Consider the following 21,556-nt stretch of genomic DNA (forward strand, 5'->3'; position numbering starts at 1 on the left):
TATTCTTTATCTTATTTGAAGAAACCAACAAACTTCCGTTATAGTGCGTGTAATATGAACTCAATTATAACAAAAGAACTGGAATAAAAACAGCATTAAATTTGATGCATCAGAATCTGACTGTTTATTTACATCTGAAATGCCACTGAACATTGTAAACAATAATGTGATTTCATGGCTGTTCAGCCATTTAATGGAATTCAGGAAAAAAAATTTTTATAATTTGCACCAAATGGTTTTAAATTAATGGATAAAAAAATTAAACAATAGATAAACCCTTAACAGTCAAAAAATGAATCAATAAGTTAAATTAATGAAATAGTAAACAATTAAAGGAAAATGAATAATTTGAGGGATGTGCATTATTACATTTAAAAAAAAATTAAATACACTTAAAGTTGGGGTAAGTGTTATTTCAAAACTGTTTAAGAAAAAGGACTCGGGCTGAGTGGAATAACAAACTTGTAGCCAATCAGCAGGTAAGGGGCGTGTCTATGGTGAGAAGAGAGGTCCAGTGCACTTCATTATTCAAAACACACGAGTCACACAGGACGGACATTAGCCAAGAAAGAACTAATATATGCTGGCTTTTGCTTGAATATGCTCGTGTGTCATGTTCACTTGTTAGTCCATTTGCGATCGTATTGTCACTCACTTCAGCGATGATAAAGACCTGTTCATTTCCACACCGTGTCGAGCATCAAAAATCCCCTCAGTGTTTCAAGGTTTCAAGCATCAGCTCACAAAATGTGTCCGACAGGATGGTTTGTTTCCTCTTTTTATTTATATAACCCTTATCCGGTCATTATTGTAATATGTTGTTAGCTGGACTATCGAGCTTGTATACTAACGTTATCGAGTTGTTCATGAGAACTGTTTGTGTTTTGTGATCGCTATGACTCTAATCTTGTCATTATTGTAATATGTAGTTAGCTGGACTGTCGGCTCGTGTTCTATCGAGTTGTTCATGAGAATTGTTTGTGTTGTGATGGAAGGGGTGACTTTTTCGTTGAATATTCGAACTGGATTAGTAACACAGATTCTGCCAGTCGTTGCCTGGGTTACGTATGTGTGGGGCGGAGCTATCAGCCGAGACCCTTTTTGGGGTTAGGGGCGTGTTTGTTTTGGTGATTTAAAATATAAACAACGGTTACCAGATATCACTTACCCCACCTTTAATTACAAAAACATAATTATATGTGCATTTAAGGCCTAGTCCACACGGACACAGGTATTTTTATAACCAGAGTTTTTCCTCCTGCGTTTAAAAAAAAAATCCGCCCACACATGCTTGGTTTTAAAGAAATCTCCGTCTACATGAAAACGCAAAAACCCGCTATCAAGCGCTGTCAAGAGCATGCCACACCAGCAGGCGGCGATATCACCCTAATCGTAAAGGCGTGTTGGCCAATCAGAAGCCTAGAATTTCATTCTGACGAATCTCTTCCGCAATATAATAATATACCTGAGTATGTATCTGTGTACATGATACAAGCAGCCCTGTTAGCACAGTTACTATCAGGAATATGTGGGCTACGTCCGCCATCGCACAGAATCGGCAACCATAGGGTCGTCAACAAAGCAGTCAGGGACGTGGGACGTGTGGACGAACGGCTGAAACGTGTAAAAAAAGTCACGGTTATAAAAATACCCGTGTTCTTGTGGACAAGGCCTAACAATACAGAAAAACAGTCGGTCGAGCATTATAGTAGGTCAGGTGTCTCGGTCATTAAACACCATGGCAACTCCAACTGCTGAGTCCACATCTTTTCCGTAGACTACAGGAAATGGAAACACTCTCTCCACTTCCTGCTGCAGAATGGGGTTACATGAGAGGGCGCTGCCACTGCCAATAATACACCTCACCCCAGCGGCCTGCAGGCACTGAGGGGGCATCATAGCAGCCATGTTTTCAATAATGCCCCTGCACACAGCCCGAGTCACGTGACCCAGAGAGAGGTTAGAGGGAAAGATTTGTGAGACACTTGCACTCTTGGTGGGGTCATGCCGCTCTCCTAGTAATGTTGAAGTCACGGTTAGGTCAGTATTAGGCTGTGCCAAGGCAGACTGGATCAGCTGAGAATAGATTCTGGACTCATTTACTTCCAATCCTGTGAGATAAAGCAATAAATAATAAAACTTAGAACTAAAAACATGCAACAAGGATACAACACTCTCAAAAATAAAGGTTCTTTATTGAGATCTGATGTCCCATAAAGAACCTTTAACCCTCTAATAGTATGCATTATGTTCTAACCATGAAATATGTTTCAATACATTTTTATTACATTAAATAGCTTTAGTCATACAAATCAAAACTAATTTGTGGAAAAAAAATACAAAAATTGGGGGTGGGGGGGAACATTGCTATATGGTAAAGTTGTACCACAATGGAAAATTAGCCAAAATGTAGTTTTTCTATAAAATTATGATTTTCTCTTCTGTTTAAATGAAAGTTTGAGTATAATTGGAACTCATGCAAACCAAAAATACATAGATCCCTATCATGTGCACTTCAAAGTGGCTAACTCATCCTCACTCTTATCACATGGAAGAGCTAACTCTTCCTATTGCCCTTTCCACAAATGCATTAATTTTCTGAAAAGAAGACACAATGATGTTATTTATTCAAAAATGCAACTATACTACAACAAACACTTCAAATAAATATATAAATAATTGCAATCATATTATTGATGTCACTATCTATAAAAAATCCAAATGGCAAAATACATTACTGCAATTCCAAATACAGTATTGCCAAATGGAAATATTGGTATCTTCTCAATTTACAGAAAAAAAATATTTTTTTAAATAAGTTGATTTGTGAATACAAATATCTAATTTTATTTTCCAAAGATGTTGCAAAAAATTCCCCTTAAGAAGAGATATTTAGAAATGAGGTTAATAGAGAAATTTCTGGAACACTTCAACAGGTGTCTTCAGTGTAAGGGTGACAGTGGGAAAGAGAGTTTTGGAGAGACATTCAAGTGTCATTTGACTTAAAGGTGCACTCTGTAGTATTTTTGCAGTAAAATATCCAAAAACCACTAGGCCAATGCCAATCTTTCAAATTATAAAGCTCAAAGTTCAATACCAAGCGAGATATTTTATTTAACAGAAGTTCCCTTTGAAAGCCTACAGCGAACGGCCGGTTTGGACTACACCCCTGCACTTCCTTGCAGGAATGACGTCACTAGAACCGTTTGTTGACTAACCCTCCGCCCACAAGTACACGCAAAATAGGGGGCGTGGTCTTGTTGCTCTCCAAGAGCCGGGACCTTTCCGGGCAAAGTGCACTAAGCTGCTGTCCAATTACAACACGGGGAGCACTGGCCTAATCAGAACTCGTTACGTGTTTCTGAAGGAGGGACTTCAGAACAAGGAAATCATCAGGCCGTTTTTAGGACAGAGAAAACAGCAGTGTACAGATAAGTAAATTGTGTGAAACATACTGTGTTTTTTTAGACGCAAAACATGAACTCATGTTATATTGCACACTGTAAACATAATCAAAGCTTTGAAAACACGCAAAAAACGGGACCTTTAAGTTTGCCAATGACCATTTGGATGATCCAGAGGAGTCATGGGAGAAAGTCATGTGGTCAGATGAGACCAAAATATAACTTTTTAGTCATAATTCCACTAAATGTGTTTGGAGGAAGAAGAACGATGAGTATCATCCCAAGAACACCATCCCTACTTTGAAGCATGGGGGTGGTAGCATCATGCTTTGGGGGTGTTTTTCTGCACATGGGACAGGGCGACTGCACTGTATAAAGGAGAGGATGACCGTTGTATTGCGAGATTTTGGGGAACAACCTCCTTCCCTCATTTAGAGCATTGAAGATGGGTCGAGGCTGGGTCTTCCAACATGACAATGACCCGAAGCATACAGCCAGGATAACCAAGGTAAGAAGCATGTAAGAAGCATATCAAGGTTCCCAGAGCGTCTTCGGTGCAAGACTGACCGTTTGAAAGGGAATGTACTCGGTTATAGACGTAACCTACTTTCCCTGAGATAAGGGAACGAGTATTTTGTAGACAGCCGTGCTAGGGTGCAAGCGACTAGCAATCGTAGCTTCAGACGATAAAACCTGAATCCATGGCAATTTGAGCATCTTTTTTAGGCAGATGCCCCGCCCATTCTGGCAGGCTTAGCACCAATTGATTCATACAGTTAAGCTGCTCTGCCATTGATTTGTGCGGTTCCCACTGGCCACATTACGCGCATGCCCAGTGTGCATGAACGGTCGTGTGACATGCGTTTTTGGTCATGCGATGTGGACGGAGAGTGTTTCTGAAATGGAGTGGAATTGTTTTATTTTTTAATTCAGCATGTTAAAACAAAAACACACTTGTGTAAACAGGGCCTTATATTATTAAAATATTCTTCACAATAAGACAAAAAAATATTTTAGAAACTTATCGCGCACAATAAAAACTGAACCAAAATGGTTCTTCTATGGCATTGCTGTGAAATCCCCCTTTTAGAACCTATTTGTAAGAGTGTATTTGTGTTGTCTTGGTTTAAAAGAATAAATGATTCACCTACATTAGAAATGTAAATTTGTCCAAATCAAAAAGGTTAACAATTGTTGATTTACCAAATTCTTTCATCCATGAGTCCAGCATTCTGACGAAGGTGGCCATGACATTGCCTCCATTAAGTGATGCAGCCACTGCCAGATAGGAGCCGTGTACGTATGGGAAATAAGCAATGGGGGTAAGGGCATCTGGAGAACTGGGAGGGCTGAACTCTTCAGGCATGGCGAACGTCAGCTGGGCTGAAGTGCTCATGTTCAGCACTAGGGATTTAACATGATTCATAATTAATTTGTGTGTATCAGCCTTATGTAAACAGCAGTTCAAAAGTTTGAGGCTTGCTGTAATTTTTTTTATGTTTTTAAAAGTCTCGTGCTCACAGATGTTGCTTTTTTCAGGATTATATAATAAATAGAACATTGAAAAGCACAGCATTTTTTTAAAATAGAAATTGTTTGGCCCCACTTTATATTATTAGGTGTCATTGACTACTATGTACTTTCATCAAAACATAAGTGCAATGTACTTATTGTCTTCATGATGTATAGCAAAACACTTTGGTAAGGTTTGGTGGTATGGGTAAGTTTAAGGGTGGTTTATATAAATGTTATAATAGCAGTAAATACAGAAATGCCCAATAAATGTAACCCTTGCTATCGTGTGTGACATATGAAATCAAAATCATCTATAACAGGTAGATAAAATAATAAGCACATTTGACTTTTTTTTATAGTTTTGTCAAAAATGGGTAATATATGGCCGGATACAGACAAAATCAAGAATCTAAGTAAACAAAATCAGGTTTAAGTATTTAAAATACTATACAGTCCTCTTTTAGCATAAGCTTGAGTGTGTCCTCTCATTTACAAGAACCCATTACACAGATAATATCTCTCATGCCCATGCCCTTGAGAGAGGACACTGAAATCTGAGTACAAAATCTGCCATGTTTACATGTGCTCATCGCAGTCGCATAACATCTCCACCTAGAGGCTGAACTAGTAAACACATAAACTGACCTCAGATTGAGTGTGTACTGTATGTAGCTGATAGAACTACCATAGTTTATTGGTTATTTACAGACCAAGTAAATGGATTTTAGAAAACATATGATGAAATATGCACAATTAAAAAAAGAGGCATCTAATCCACGCTGTACCTGCAACTCCTTTGTCAATCATGCATGAGTACACGCTACACTGGAAGTCTCCCAGCGCCGCTCCGACCGGTGTGTTAGCAGGGATACCGTACCACTCAGAGGAAGTGTAACCAGCCACAGCTCCTGACTCCACCACGACAGGCAAGAGGTGCACAGGGAAACCTGCATCCTTCAGACTGGAGGATATATAAAACCCAGTCAATTCATGCTGTTGCAGAGACCCCTCCAAACACAGTCATTCAATTCAAAACAGAGTAAAATTAAACATCATAGATCAGTTAGAGTAAGTTTCACTTGAAGCGGGACTCGCAACAGAAGGGGCATGGGTGAACATATGGGCACGAGTGCATTTGCTATTTAAACAACATGGCACTGGACATGGAAAAGATAACTGCGACAGGCTGAAACTATTTAAAAAAACGTACTCGGTTACTTTCGTAACCTCGGTTCCCTGAGAGAGAGGAACGAGTATTACGTATGGGAAAACTCCTTTTCTCGAGAATATGAAGCAAAACTTTAATAAAGGTATCCATGTAAAGCGCAGTGCCGCTGAACGGCCATAGCTCAGCGCGAGGAGCGCTCTGATTGGCCGGGCCACGGCAACTGCATGAACCTATGGTGAGGCGGCTGAGAGGAACGAGCCAATGGGGGGCGTTCCAGAAGCCCGCCGAAAAAAGGTGCTTATATTTGCATACAGGAGGCTATATAAAGCCCTGATTTCGCCATAGGTGTCAGGTTTTTAGATCGACTGAAGCGATACCTGAGAAGCATAAACACGGCACGGAACGTAATACTCGTTCCTCTCTCTCAGGGAACCGAGGTTACGAAAGTAACCGAGTACGTTCCCTTTCGAGAGAGGTTCCTCGTATTACGTATGGGAACACAATGTAAAGCGCCGTGTGTGCTGACTGACCCAGTATACCCAAAGCACATGTAAATAACCCCCGAGACACCGAAGAGGCGGCTATAAGGGGGGATGAAGAACCGGAAGAGTCGGTTCATTTGAACGGCTGATCGGACATAGTCGGATCTTATGATAAATGAAAGTGCTTAAGGACTGATGTGTACAGGCCAAAACTAAAGGCAATCTGTTTACCAGGGTCAAGATAGAGCCTAAATGGAGAGAAGCCCTGCTTGTAGAGCTGGAACCTCCAATTTATAGAATCTGATAAAAGTGGACGGAGAGGCCCAGCCTGCCGCCGCACAGATATCTTCCAAAGAAATGCCACACGACCAAGCCCAAGATGAGGCCATGCCTCTAGTGGAGTGGGCTTTAACGCCTATAGGGCAAGTCAGGTTTTTAGACTCATATGCCAGCGAGATAGCGTCCACTATCCAGTGTGAGAGTCTTTGCTTCGTGACAGCACAACCTTTAGTGCGGCCGCCGAAGCAGACAAACAGCTGGTCCGACTGCCTGAAGGGGGAGGAGCGCTCCAGATACAGTCTCAGAGCTCTGACCGGGCAGAGCAGATTCGCGTCCTGTTCACCCTGAGATACGGGTAAAGGAAGCAGAGTAATAACCTGTGCTCTAAAAGGGGTAGAAAGCACTTTGGGTATAAAACCATGTCTCGGTTTAAGAACAACTTTGGAGTTGTTGGGCCCGAACTCGAGACAGGACGGACTCACTGAGAGTGCGTGTAAGTCACTCACACGTTTAACCGAGGCCAGAGCCAGCAGAAACGCAGTTTTGAATGATAAAAGCTTTATGGTCGCGGTCTGGAGAGGCTCGAAGGGGGGACCCTTCATAGCGTCTAGAACCACCGCGAGGTCCCAAATAGGGACCGAAGGGGGGCGAGGGGGGTTCAATCTCCTGGCCCCTTTAAGAAAACGTACAATGAGCTCACTTTTCCCTAGTGAATGTCCCGCGACCTGAGCATGGTTAGCTGCTATGGCGGCGACATAAACTTTGAGCGTGGAGGGGGAACGACCCGCGTCCAGTAGCTCTTGGAGAAAAGCGAGCACTTCTGTTATTTCGCATGAGCGTGCGTCGATATTTCGGACGGCACACCAGTTAGAAAACACTGACCACTTCAGAGTATAGAGCCGCCTCGTCGAGGGGGCTCTAGCTTCCGCTATAGTGTTCATAACTCTGTCAGAGAGGTTTCCCGATACCAGTTGATGGGCCATACGTGGAGGGCCCATAGTTCGGGACTGGGATGCCAGATCCCCCCCTTCGCCTGCGTGAGGAGGTCTTTCCTCAGCGGAATGGGCCATGGGGCTGTGTCTGACAGCTGGATCAGATCGGAGAACCACGTTCGGTTCCTCCAGAGCGGGGCTATTAAAAGCACCGCGGATGCTGTCTCCCTGATTTTCTTGATGGTTTGTGGTAGCATCGCGATCGGGGGGAAAGCATACAGCGGGAGACTGGGCCAGACATGGGCCAGGGCATCCCTGCGTTTGGAGAAAAATATTGGGCAGTGAGTGTTGTCTTCTGAGGCGAAGAGATCCACTTTCGCTCTGCCGAAGGTGTTCCAAATTAAGAGAACCGTTTGCGGGTGAAGAGACCATTCCCCTGGGGGAATGGTTCTCCTGGATAACATATCCGGACCCACATTCAGAATACCTGGCACGTGAGCCGCCCTCAGGGAGCTCAGGTTGTGCTCTGCCCATAAAAGGAGATGCTTCGCCATGCGGTGAAGGGAATATGATCTCAGGCCACCCTGGCGGTTTATGTACGCTACCACCGACATGTTGTCTGAACGAACCAAGACGTGGTGGTTCTTTATATGTGGAAGGAAAGCTCTCAGCGATAAGGCGACCGCTTTCATCTCTAGACAGTTTATGTGCAGCCGCTTTTCTGTTTCTGCCCACAGGCCAGAGACCGGCTTGCCCTCGTGTAGGGCTCCCCACCCCCGAGTGGAGGCATCTGTCGAGACCACTTTCAACTTCGTGACTGTGCCCATAAGCACGCCCCTCCGATACCACTCTGTCCTCGTCCAAGGAGCCAAAGTTTTGACAACGCTGTGGCTCACTTTGACGGGATAACGGCCCCATTTCCATGCATAAGGAGGGACACGGGCGCGTAGCCAACGCTGGAGGGGACGCATGTGTAGCAGTCCCAGCCTGAGCACTGACGATGCCGAGGCCATAAGGCCGAGCATTCTCTGAAAGTGTTTCAGGGGAACGCGAGTTCCGGCTTTGAATGAAGTCGCCATGTTCTGGACGGATAGCGCGCGCTGTGACGTCAGCCGCGCGTTCATGAGTCTCGAGTCTAGAACAAAGCCCAGAAAAGATATCTTTTGAGTGGGTGACATCGAGCTCTTGGCGATATTGATCCTGAGACCCAAACAGTCTAAATGGTTGAGGAGCCAGGATCTGTGTGTTAGTAGTTCTGCTCGAGACTGGGCTATCACTAGCCAGTCGTCGAGGTAGTTGAGCACCCGCATCCCTTTCAGCCTGAGCGGGGCTAATGCCGCGTCCATACATTTCGTAAACGTGCGGGGCGCCAGGGATAAGCCGAATGGCAGGACCGTGTACTGATAAGCCTGCCCCTCGAAGGCGAATCTCAAGAATGGCCTGTGGTGGGGGGCTACCTGCACATGAAAGTACGCATCTTTCAGATCTATCGTGAAAAACCAGTCCCCAGGGCGAATGTGCGCGAGGATCTGTTTCACCGTTAGCATTTTGAACGAGCGAGTCATTAGAGCTTTGTTCAAATGCCTTAGATCTAGGATGGGCCTGAGCTCTCCGTCCTTCTTCGGAACGAGAAAGTATCGGCTGTAGAAGCCCGACTCGCTTTTGGAAGGGGGAACGGGCTCCACCGCTCCCTTCTTTACCAGTTTCAAAATCTCGGTGCGAAGCACGTGACTGACGCTGCTTCTCACCGAGGTCTCGACCACGGCGCGAAAGCGCGGGGGCCTGCGAACGAACTGTAGCGAGTAGCCCCTTTTTACTATGTTCATAACCCAATTTGATACCCCGGGCATGGCTTGCCAGGCCTGAGCCCGACACGATAGCGGCTGGAGCCGGCGCGGATAAGGGTCGCCTACTAGAGGGAACTCGGTAGCGCTGCCATTTTGTGCTTGAGACATAGAGGGGGTAGTGCTTATGTGTGGCGGCGTGCACTGTGGAGTGGGCGCCGGGACATTTATAGCATGGGTGGGAGGGGTGAATGAGTGTAGGAGTGCAGACTGATGTGTGGGCACATTTACTACAGAGAAAAAGCTCTTTTTGAGATTTATTTGGGTCGCCGTGATAACGGCGTTTGTGTGCAGGCGAGTGCGTTTGACAACGGGCTCGTTGGCTGCTAAACTGAGGTCGGCAGTCACCTGGGTGCAGGGAACTGGGAGACCGGGAGGGAGAGATGGGGGTCCGGCCGAGGCGAGACCTGACCATCTCCTTTTTATCCCTGCGGCTAGGACGGCTTCGGAGGCTCGGGGTTCAACACAATCCTGGGTCGAGGTCCCCGGCGTTCAGGCCGACTGCTGCGGTTCGCGGAGCGGGAACGTTGGCGCGGTCCAGAAGAGGAGCGAGGCCGGGAAGGTGGCTCTGCCGGCTTAGCGGGTTGAGAAGGCGGGGGTCTACCTCGAGAGCGTCCCTGGCCTGAAGACGAGCTGGAGCGCTTAGGCAGGAAATGCCTCATAGCCTGCGAAGCCTTCTGCGCTTCAGTGAAGCGCTCCGCGAAACCCACGACTGACGGGCCGAAGAGACCGGTAGTGGAGATGGGGGCGTCCAAAAAGGAGGCTTTGTCCGCGTCCTTCATCTCGGTCAAATTCAGCCAAAGGTGCCTCTCTAAGACCGTCAGGTTAGCCATATTTTTCCCGATGGCTTGTGCAGTGGCTTTAGTGGCGCGAAGGGCCAAGTCCGTCGCGCTGCGGAGGTCCTTCAAAACATCGGAGTCGGGGACAGACTCATCCAAGGAGCGGAGAAGTCTGGCCTGGAACACCTGAAGGACAGCCATGGTGTGAAGGGCCGCGGAAGCCTGGCCAGCGGAGGCATATGCCCGGCCAGCGAGAGCAGAAGTGGTGCGGCAGGGCTTGGACGGGTGCTGAGCCCTGGACTGCCATCCTCTGGAGGAGGAGGGCGGGCAGAGGTGCGCGGCGACAGCCTCCTCGAGGGGTGGAAGAGACTCATAGCCTTTTTCCTTAGCGCCGTCGACAACGGAGAGCGCTGGGGAAAAAGCGGATCTGGCGCGAGCAGAGTAGGGCGACTTCCACGACTTCGTAAGCTCGTCGTGTACCTCAGGGAAGAAAGGCGCGGGCTTCTGAGGAGAAGAGAGGCGGCGGCTTTCCAGGAACCACTCGTCCAGTCTGCTGCGCGTTGGCTCATCGGGCTGGGACCACTCGAGCCCGAGGTCTTCCACGGCCCTGGAGAGCACGCGGATGAGTTCCGCGTCGACGTTAGATTTGGCGCTCGTGGCGGTCTGCGTCGAAGCGGGGGGCTCCGAGACAGAAGCTGACCACTCGCTACCAGAAGCGGCTGTGGAGAGGCTGTCCTCATCATCCTCTGGCGACGGGCCACCGAAGGAAACCGAACAGGCCGCTGCATGAGAGGGACGCTGTTCCTCCTGGGTGAAGGTGACCGGCGATGGCGAGGCACGCGGGGAGTCATCCGGCGTGCAGTCGCCAGACCGTTCCGGCAGCCTCTGGTCGCGGCGTTTCTTGCGGCGCGGCCCAGCGGCAGGAGGAGGGACCTGGTCGAAGGTGGCGAGGCGAGCCCGAAGGGTCTGCAGCGCCATCTCATCGCACTCGGGGCAGCCGCCCTGAGAGAGTGCGAGCTGCGCGTGGTCCCGTCCAAGGCATGCCACGCAGATGACGTGACGGTCGCCGCCAAGGAGAGGAGCTCTGCAAGAGCCGCAGGAAATGCGAGGCATTTGAAACAACGCCCCGCGCTCTTTTAGGAGAAGAGAGTATAAAAGGATACGATCGCCGGATGGCGTAGCTGGAACGGCAGAGAAGGCGGAGAGGGAGTCCGTCGTCCTCAGCTGCAGGTTCCGCTGGTGCCTTTTCGACGGCGGTTGCTTCTTCCGGAGGTCAGCGAAGGTATCGCTGAAGGAGATAAAATCTGACACCTATGGCGAAATCAGGGCTTTATATAGCCTCCTGTATGCAAATATAAGCACCTTTTTTCGGCGGGCTTCTGGAACGCCCCCCATTGGCTCGTTCCTCTCAGCCGCCTCACCATAGGTTCATGCAGTTGCCGTGGCCCGGCCAATCAGAGCGCTCCTCGCGCTGAGCTATGGCCGTTCAGCGGCACTGCGCTTTACATGGATACCTTTATTAAAGTTTTGCTTCATATTCTCGAGAAAAGGAGTTTTCCCATACGTAATACGAGGAACCTCTCTCGAAAGGGAAACATATGCATCGCACCTGCCATCGCATTGCATTACTCACTCACTGTCTCTGAATGAATCCCATTTTCATTTCTTTGCTCTCAATGCCTGGTCATTACGCTTTCCACTGTGTTATCTGAGTGGCTGAGAGCATGACAAAGATTGAATTCCGTTTTCGGTCATGACTAACAATAGTGCTCATCAAAGAGATGGAATGCCAGGTAGACTTTGTTTTAAAATATAAGTGAAATATGAGATAACGTTGATAAAGGACAACACCGGTGAAAAAATGAACCTTGGGGTAATTAACAGATGGTTACCGAATAGAACGTTCTCTGGGATGCGTTTTCATGAAAATCAAATGTAAAGAGTTTTATCTCTAAAAACATATTAGCTTATAACACTAGTCTATGGGGCACAGAGTAAGTAAAATTAAATCACTAGTTAATACCACTAACAAGACTCAAAATAGCCTCACACTAACATGGTAGCATAATGAGGGTCCCTATATGCAAACCGAAGCATTGAGGACTTTGTAAGAGTACAAACAGTTTAATAAGATATTTTATAAAGACATTCATTACGGGTATAGAGGGAATGCATCGACGTCACTTTCCCGCCGGAACACACCCCCTCAGCCGGGGCTGAGTGGCAGAAGAGCTGCTGCGTGACTGGAGTTAATGGGGGCAAATGCGAGTTGAGCAAATGATTATCAGATTAAACTAAAGTTTGGGTTCGATGTAGTGATCCTTACAACTTACCACAGATTCAGTGATCCATGGATAATGACATGCAGCCAGGAATCGTGTTTTCCTGACATTTTTATGAGCCTGATTTCGACATGATTATCTATAACTGATCAGTCATCACATTTTTCGAGTGAATCCTGCATGTATATGTGGATGGGTCAGTGTATTGAAGCGTGTATGTGGCCGCATATCACGAATGGAAAACAAAAGTTGTATTTAAATTCGGAATATATTATAGACCTGTTCATAAAAATTAAATAATAATTATATTGCCCAGAGAGTGCGCAAAGAGTGCTCCCTTTATAATCACCAAAAGCTGTAACTCATTCAATAAACGCAATCTCACAAAGATCCACAATGAAGCTGGTATACAATGAATGTTCACAATGTCTCCATTTACAGAGAGCTTAAACTAAACTCAGCACCTGGGGCAGCAGTGGCTCAGTGGTTCATGTAGGTTGTCTACAAACCAGAAGGTTGGTGGTTCAATCCCCGGTTCCACCTGACCAAGTGTCGAAGTGTCCATGAGCAAGACACCTAACCCCAGCTGCTCCCGACGAGCTGGATGGCGCCTTACATGGCTGACATCGCCGTCGTTGTATGAATGGGTGAATGTGAGGCAAAAATGTAAAGAGCTTTGGATAAAAGCGCTATATAAATGCAGTCCATTTACCATTTATATGCTATTATTACAAATTCTTACGGAGGATTTCAGATCCTAGACAAGCAGTTATGGGCAGCTTTTCTCTCTTAAAGGTCCCGTTCTTAGCCTGTTTTCGAAGCCTGTTTGCGTTTAAAAAAACCACAGTATTCTTCCCACAATTTACTTATCTGTACAGCACTGTTTCCTCTGTCGTAAAAACAGCCTGATGATTTCCTTGTTCTATGAAGTCCCTCCTTCAGAAATACATAACGAGTTCTGATTGGGCCAGCGCTTCCCGTGTTGTGATTGGACAGCAGCTTAGCGCACTTTGCCCGGAAAGGTCCCGCCTCTTACCATAACGGGGAGATGCAAGCACTGAAGACCACGCCCCCTTTTTTGCCTGTTCTTGTGGGCGGAGGGTTAGTCAACAAACGGTTCTAGTGATGTCATTACATCCCTGCACTTCCTGCTGTAGTCCAAACCGGCCGTTCGCTGTAGGCTTTAAAAGGGAACTTCTGTTAAATAAAAGATCTCGCTTGGCATTGAACTTTGAGCTTTATAATTTTACAGGTATTATTTATGCTCTAACAGCAACATTTCACACTAACTAAAGTTTGAAAGATGGAATCGCGAAGAACGGGACCTTTAAAGGGTAAGTTCACCCAAAAATGAAAATTATTTCATTAATTACTCTCCCTCATGTCGTTCGACACCCGTAAGACCTTCGTTCCTCTTCGGAACACAAATGAAGATATTTTTGTTGAAAGCTGATGGCTGAGAAAGGCTCCAGAAAGGTCTCCATTGGCATTCAGTATATTTCCACTCACAAGACCCATAAAGGCACTCACTATAGGGGCTGTACAATAATTTTACAATGCCACGAAAATAGTTATTGTGCGCAAATAAATCTAAATAACGACTTTATCCACCAAGTTATTGACGTGAACTCGACGCATGCGCGAGAATATGATGCAGATTCGCCGTTCAGATACTTGACCCAGAAGACGAGGTGCGCCGCTATCGTGTGAGTTCCAGGTGAGTTCAAGTCCGGGACCTGCCCGGAAGACAATAACTTGGCGGCTAAAATCATTATTTTGATTTTTTTGCCCCCAAAAACTATTCTCGTCGCTTCGTAAAATTATTGTACAGCCACTGTAGTGAGATGGACTTTATAATGACATCTTTAGTGCCTTTTATGGGTCTTGTGAGTGGGTCAGTGGAAATGTACTGAATGCCAATGGAGGCCTATCTGAAGCCTTTCTCAGGCATCAGCTTTAAAAAAAAAAATATCTTCATTTGTGTTCCGAAGATGAATGAAGGTGCTACGGGTTTCAACGACATGAGGGTGAGTAATTAATTAAATAATTTTCATTTTTGGGTGAACTAATCCTTTAAAGCAAAAGCAGGAGCAGGTTGGCTGTGGTTTGAGTGAGAAAATTGCACGATATTATCAAATCCGTCTCAAGCTCGGAATAGCGATGTCCATTGGGTCCGTGGACAAGCCTTCCCACAACCTCCTCTGGCGCTGGGCCTTTTTTTGTGTGTTTTCGCTGCATTCACGCTGTAGACCAGTGCTGCTGTCTTTTTGCCACTCAGTGGGGCGTAATCACAGTCACTCCAGCTGATGGTGACGTCACGTGCATTCCCTCTATACATAAGCTGTGTCCCAAAGTGAAGTGCGCGCACTTCGAAGGCCGCATTTGAAGTGCGATTACGTCATTCCTGCACTACGAAGGCTGTCCCAATGTGAAGGCTGCACCCTCTGAAGGCCGCATTTGAAGTGCGATTACGTCACAGCGGCACTACGTAGGCTGTCCCAAAGGGAGAGCTGCACCTCTGAAGGCCGCATTTGAAGTGCGATTGCGTCACAGCGGTGCGACGAAGGCTGCCGCAATTCATGAGCGACTTCAAAATGCGCCCTTCGGTTCTCAGGCAAAGGAAGGGTACAGCAGATGGGACCTTCCCATAACTTCGCAGCCTTCCCTATCCCAGAATTCATAGCACACTGGTGACTACAGGATTTGACTGGTCCACATTCCCGCGGCACTCGATCAGATTCCAGTTAAAGACGGTACCGGTCGGTAACTCAAGTGTAGCCTGGGTACTATTGAACACAACAGCGCAAGCGCTAGAAGTAGCCTAAATAAAACGTCCAACGTTAGTGCATTCACACAGTTCCCAGTTCCCTGCCCTGAGCAAGATGAACTTTAATTTCCCCAATTTTTAAATGCTATTTATTTCTCAACCATTATCTCAAGAAGAGGAATCAGTCCATTATCACCCTTTTCGCTGTTTCTTTTTTTCCCATACACTTTCTTTAAATAGCCTTCAAAATATAATCTGCGCGGCGCTGTATTTTTGTCCCGCTCCCGCTATTCCGCACCGCACCATTCCGCTCGCGCAAAATTCACTCCGTGCTCACCCGCAATAAATTATTTTATTCCCGACCCGACTGATCCAGCTAAATTTAGATTTTGTTTCCAGAATCTATCTTTTAAATTTCCCTTACAGAAAGAGAGACACTGGATAGGAATTGTCCGTGCAATCATTTATTTTTCTTACAGCCTGCTGTAGCCAATGTCAACACCGTAACTAAAAAAAAATCACAGAAAAATAGGCTAAATCAAATGTGACATCTGTCACTCAGAATTATAAGAAAAAAAATACAAATAAAACGAAAACTGCTGACTTAGATGCTAAAATAAAGTTTATATATATATATATATATATATATATATATATATATATATATATATATATATATATATATATATATATATATATATATATATGAATGAATGAATGAATGAATGAATGAATGTTCACTGACGACGGTCAACGAAACATCGATCCTCCAACTGAATGCGTGGCCGACACAGAACAATTTAACTGGCTAGCTTATTATTTGTTATGCAAGTTATTTGTAAATTAAACGAACTGCTGTCTATTGTTCATTTTCGTTAACTTCAAACGTAGGCTAAATTAAAGAGAAGTGGTTTTTTCTATAGCCTAGCTATTGTTTATTTTTGTAATGCACGTTATAATTTGTAGCTACATTAAACACATTTATGTTTAGGATATACATATATTTTCTTGTCATGTAATTTAAAATGTGTAAATGAAAATAAATTGCCTATTAGCCTACGTAGGCTTTTTACAACTACAGCCTATTTATAGACCAATAAAATAACTTAAGTTTAACATTAGAAACAACATTTTTTTATTATCAGCCAAACCAGAAGAAAACACTTTTCAACACTTTCATTGCGCTGAGCGGGAGAAGCTGGAGCTGAACCGGGATGGGGAATAATGCACAATAGAGACTCTGGTAAGGCCTGAGCGGGACATCATCTTCTGGGATGAGTGCATATTTCCACTGTCCGCAGCTTTGCGGGGCTGAATCGGTCGACGGCTGCATGGCATGCCATAAAAAAATGCATCTGAGATGATGAGTTGAATAAAAATAATTAGGCCTACTTAAAAAAAAAAAACTTGGGTATATAGGCTAAAATATATTGTAACAGTTACATTTAACATAATAAACTGTTAACTAATATTTGCAATTTGACAATATTTAACCGGCTACAGATTTACATGCTTATGGTCCAGCCCATCGTCGCAGGCTTTGAAGCATGTCAAAACCCAATAGAAAGCTCAAAAAAAGTATATATATAAAAAAAAAAAAAAATATATATATATATATATATATATATATATATATATATATATATATAGCTTCTTGCGTATGCTTGCACTCTGTAATAATATATATATATATATATATATATATATATATATATATATATATATATATATATATATAGTAGTAGTATATGCTCCATTTCTCTTTTTAAAATGTCCTCACGAACGTCCGCTGTCAGTTGTCAGAACCTGCTAGTCCATTAACGGCGCTTTGGTTCATTGTTGCCAAGTCTGGAATGGGGTTGCATTTAGGCTACTGTTGCTTTGGGGTGTTTGTAGCCTATAGTCCACAGGTTAAGTTGTCTTTACTTAAGCAATATTTCTACTGCCCGCGCCCCGCATTTTGGGATATTTTGGTCCATTCTGGCCGTGATTCCAATACTTTTGAATAACAATTGGAGGGGTTTTATTATTCAGACCTGGCAACCCTGTCTCTCGGTTCGCCCTTCGTGCACTTCGTGCACTTTGAAGGCGTGGCCTGGTCTGGCCTTCGAAGTGCATGGCCTTCGAAGTGCGCACCCTTCACTTTGGGACACAGCTATAGAGGAGCCATCTTGGAAAAAGTCTCGACGAGTCGAGCCACAAACACTGTGCTAAGTGAGCTGGTCAATAGGTATTAAGTTTGTGAAATCTAATAACAGATTTTTTTTTTTTAATGAATTAATTTTCTGTGTTGCATTTAGTGCTTTCTTCTGCAAACAATGGACCATAAGTCACAGTTCATCACTTAGCACAGCGTTCGTGGCTCAACTCGTCGAGACTGTTTACCAAGATGGCTCCTGTCTATATACGCGTAATGTATTGTCTTTTTAAAGTATTTTCTTATTAAACTGTTTGTACACTTACAAAGTTCTCAATGCTTCGGTTTGCATATAGGGACCCTCATTATGCTACCGTGTTAGTGTGAGGCTATTTTGAGCCTTGTTAGTGGTATTAACTAGTGATTTAATTTGACTTATTCTGTGCCCCATATACTAGCGTTATAAGCTAATCTGTTTTTAAAGATAAAACTCTTTATATTTGATTTTCATGAAAACGCATCCAAGAGAAGGATCTGCTCGGTAACCATCTGTTAATTACCCCTAGGTTCATTTCTCACCGGAGTAGTCCTTTTAATACAACAGTCTATATATTTTTCTAACTGGGGTGGGGGTTTTGAGGAGGCCTCCAATTGATTCTTTAAAACAGGCCTCTGAATTGCAAATGCCACCTCTGGTGAAGGTAAATATATCTGACTTAACTCACATTTGTGTGTTCCATTGGTTGGAGGTTGTGTTGAAGTAACCCCAGCTGGCAGCATTTTGTCCAGTCATGACACACTTGTCAAGGCCTCCCAACATGGAAACCACATAGTCTTGAATGGTGCCTGCGTCACTGAAGCCTGACAGGAACTCGGGCCTGAATCAATGACATATAATAAAAATAATTCAGTGTAAAGAAATTGGATTTTTGCTGACATAATTTAGTCTGAAACCTTGAGCGTGAAATTTACCTGTGTTTCATATACCAGAAAATGGTGGCACAACCAAAGCCAGTGGCCAGACTCAGGTGTGAGTCTGGTTTAGGTAAGGAAGACAGGAAGTCAGTGCTGCAGCGCCCATCCTGCCAGGTGATCAGCTGACTGAAGTCTTTGGGAATTAATCTAATAGATTCTTCTTTACTTAGACATGCACTGCCTAATAGAGATGGATGACAGTATAAGTAAATCAGTATAAGAACAAAAAAAAATCTAAATAATTTTTTGAATGAACATGAGTGCTTTCAACTACAGTGCCACACTACAGTGCCACACCACAATGCCAGGAGAATGAAACATGCGTTTAGTAGTTGTTCAGTGTGTTAAATGTTAACCTGATCTAGATTTCCAGAACACAATGCCATGCATTTGTCCACATACTCCAATGAACTTGACTTTTTTCAGCTTGTCTTTGGGTAAAGCATCCATGCATTGATTCAGAGCAGCAATTATCAGTGCAGGATCCTGCTCTTTGGCCTATTACAAAAACAATAAATGATTCAAAAAGCACATTAAACAAACCTCGCAAAATGTAGAACCAAACATACGGTACACTTTAGGCTACCATGTGTTTTCTCACAATACCTATTGAGGTTAATTTCTCTGTATCCATCGCTTTTTAATCAAATAGTTGTTACCTACATGTGTGTCTGTGGTGCAGCTGATATCAGAGTGTGTAGGGAAACTCCTGCTGTCTGTCACTGTTTTTGACTGCGCCTCCAGCAGCACGACTTTAACTGATGTGGTGCCCAGATCCATGCCGAGAACAAAGTCAGCAGAACAACTGAGTGATGTCGCCATGACCTCTACTTTTGTGCAGTCAGTGAACAATGTGTAGTATAGGTAATGTATGTAATTGCACACTAAAATAAACTGCTCTTAATGTTATTACTGCATTTCTAGTTGTCCACGGCCAGAACTAGTGATGTTCGATTGATGAATGAATCGCTCGTGTTTCGATTCTTTTCAATGAATATGTTGAACCGGTTGACAAAACTGTTCTGAATGATTCATTCAAGAATCGGACGGATATTATTCGGTTCGAGAAACGTGTCTTTTGAAGACATATTGATAAACACCCTTAAAAATAATAACAATAATAACAACAACAATAATAAAGATGTTTTTAAGTATATTGCAAAGACGTCGTCCTGAGTCGCAAATCGATCATTTCGAAAGAACCGATTCTCACAAATGATTCTTCCATCCCATCACCATTTTGAGCCTTCGCGGATCCCGTAGAGTGGGTGAAAGGTAAATGAAATAAGCAGATATTTAAACCGTAATTTTATTCAGAGCTATACACACAGAAGTGTACTATTATGCATATTATTCTTTTAAATGAATTACAAGTTGTCGTGAATATAAAATAAAATTAGATCTAGCGTTTTATTTTTAAAAAGTCCCATGGTGCATAGCGAGAAAATGGCTGACAGAGAATGACACACGCTGTGGTTTATCCCGAATTTGCTAATTTCTCCTGAACACATTCCTAGTTGAAATATAGTCTTAAACAAATAGCTTATGATGGTCGGGTGTTTAATGTAAATTATGCTTTCTTGAATCGCGGAGGCTGACGCTTGATTTGTGTTTATAATATCTTAACGGTAAGTGGAGGAGGGGGTTTCACGTGAATGTATGATCTCTCCGCCGGATTTATGTGCTCATTTGTTTTTCGCCTGTCTCTTGTCTCCACTCAGCGTGTTTTTAACATCACAACATGGCCACAGTAGCAGCCAAACGCGAGGGACCGCAGTTCATCAGTGAGGTGGCCGTCAGAGGAAACAACGCTGTGCTCGACTACTGCCGCACGTCCGTGTCTGCTCTGTCCGGGGCGACAGCGGGCATCCTCGGGCTCACAGGACTCTACGGCTTCGTCTTTTATTTCCTTGCTTCTTTCCTGCTGTCTTTGCTTCTGATCCTCAAAGCCGGTCGCCGATGGAACAAGTGCTTCAAATCTCGACGTCTGCTATTTACAGGAGGCCTCGTGGGCGGCCTCTTTACTTACGTGCTGTTCTGGACTTTCCTCTACGGAATGGTGCATGTGTACTAAAGGGACTCGGACAGTACAGCAGCCGTGTAGATGTACAACAGTAAAAATGATAGAGATGCTGCCTCAGGGTAGAGAGTGCTGGTTGATGTACCACAGATCTTGTCCGTGACCTTACTTAAGTTTAGCCTTTAAAATTTAAAACGTTTTCTCAGTACTAATTGCACTGAACTTTAGATATTTAAAAATTGTGTGTCTTTATTTCCTCTTGTAATTTAATAATTTCCTAACACTTGTTCCTAGGCAGGGCTAGGTTTGAGTCTAGTGTTGTCCTACAGGGAAATTAATTTGTTTTCAGCTTGCTTTCTGTGTATGATGTACAAAACTATTTGAACTCCAGTCATCAATCAGAAACTGTTGTAAAACAGTTGTGTGTAAACACACAATACTTCAGATATTTTGAGAAATAAATCATTAACCTCAAGGATTAAATTGTGTGGTTTCTTGAAGTACACTATAAAAACAAACAGTTTATCAATTTAGGTTAATGGTTTGTTCATCACTAAAATATTTAAGATTGTGTAGACTTTGAATATTGTGCGTGGATATACATAGACAGACAGACAGAAGTATAGATAGATAGACAAAAGTATAGACAGACAGTTTAGGTAGATAGACAGAAGTATAGATAGACAGACAGAAAGAAGTATAGATAGACAAAGGTATAGAGACAGAAGTACAGATGGATGGATGGATATGGATGGATAGATAGTTTTCAGTTCAGTCTGTGAGAGTTCATATGAATAACACAGAATGACCGTCTTCATTTATCTGCCGCCTGACAACAGAATAAACCCTGTATTCATATAATTTCAATATGTATGTAGCCTATAGATAACCCTTTCATGATGATGTGTGCAAAAAATTATGAGCTACTCAAAAATTAACGTAGAAAATGTTCCTGTCATTTCTGAGCTTTCA

General features: G+C 44.0%; 2 protein-coding genes across 4 annotated transcripts; one reads left to right on the forward strand and one right to left on the reverse strand.

Annotated features, from left to right (window-relative positions):
• Positions 1 to 125: 125 nt before the first annotated feature.
• shpk (sedoheptulokinase) lies at positions 126 to 19,587 on the reverse strand. Of its 3 annotated transcripts, none has more exons than XM_067440089.1 (7): positions 19,228 to 19,587; positions 18,921 to 19,062; positions 18,577 to 18,745; positions 18,315 to 18,467; positions 5,705 to 5,880; positions 4,608 to 4,808; positions 126 to 2,111 (listed from the first exon to the last, which is right to left on the reverse strand). In XM_067440089.1, the coding sequence occupies exons 1-7, from the start codon at positions 19,384 to 19,386 to the stop codon at positions 1,714 to 1,716; spliced, it is 1,398 nt and encodes a 465-aa protein (XP_067296190.1). In that variant the 5' UTR covers positions 19,387 to 19,587; the 3' UTR covers positions 126 to 1,713. The 3 variants fall into 3 exon arrangements, with proteins under 3 accessions (XP_067296190.1, XP_067296189.1, XP_067296191.1); XM_067440088.1 differs by having other exon boundaries at positions 18,562 to 18,745; positions 19,228 to 19,584; XM_067440090.1 differs by having other exon boundaries at positions 127 to 2,111; positions 18,562 to 18,745; positions 19,224 to 19,324.
• A 398-nt stretch (positions 19,588 to 19,985) lies between these two features.
• emc6 (ER membrane protein complex subunit 6) lies at positions 19,986 to 21,059 on the forward strand. Its single transcript, XM_067440091.1, has 2 exons — positions 19,986 to 20,192; positions 20,286 to 21,059. The coding sequence occupies exon 2, from the start codon at positions 20,306 to 20,308 to the stop codon at positions 20,636 to 20,638; it is 333 nt and encodes a 110-aa protein (XP_067296192.1). The 5' UTR covers positions 19,986 to 20,192; positions 20,286 to 20,305; the 3' UTR covers positions 20,639 to 21,059.
• Positions 21,060 to 21,556: the final 497 nt, after the last annotated feature.

Source organism: Pseudorasbora parva, chromosome 3 (assembly GCF_024679245.1).
Source record: "Pseudorasbora parva isolate DD20220531a chromosome 3, ASM2467924v1, whole genome shotgun sequence".
NCBI lineage: Eukaryota > Metazoa > Chordata > Actinopteri > Cypriniformes > Gobionidae > Pseudorasbora > Pseudorasbora parva.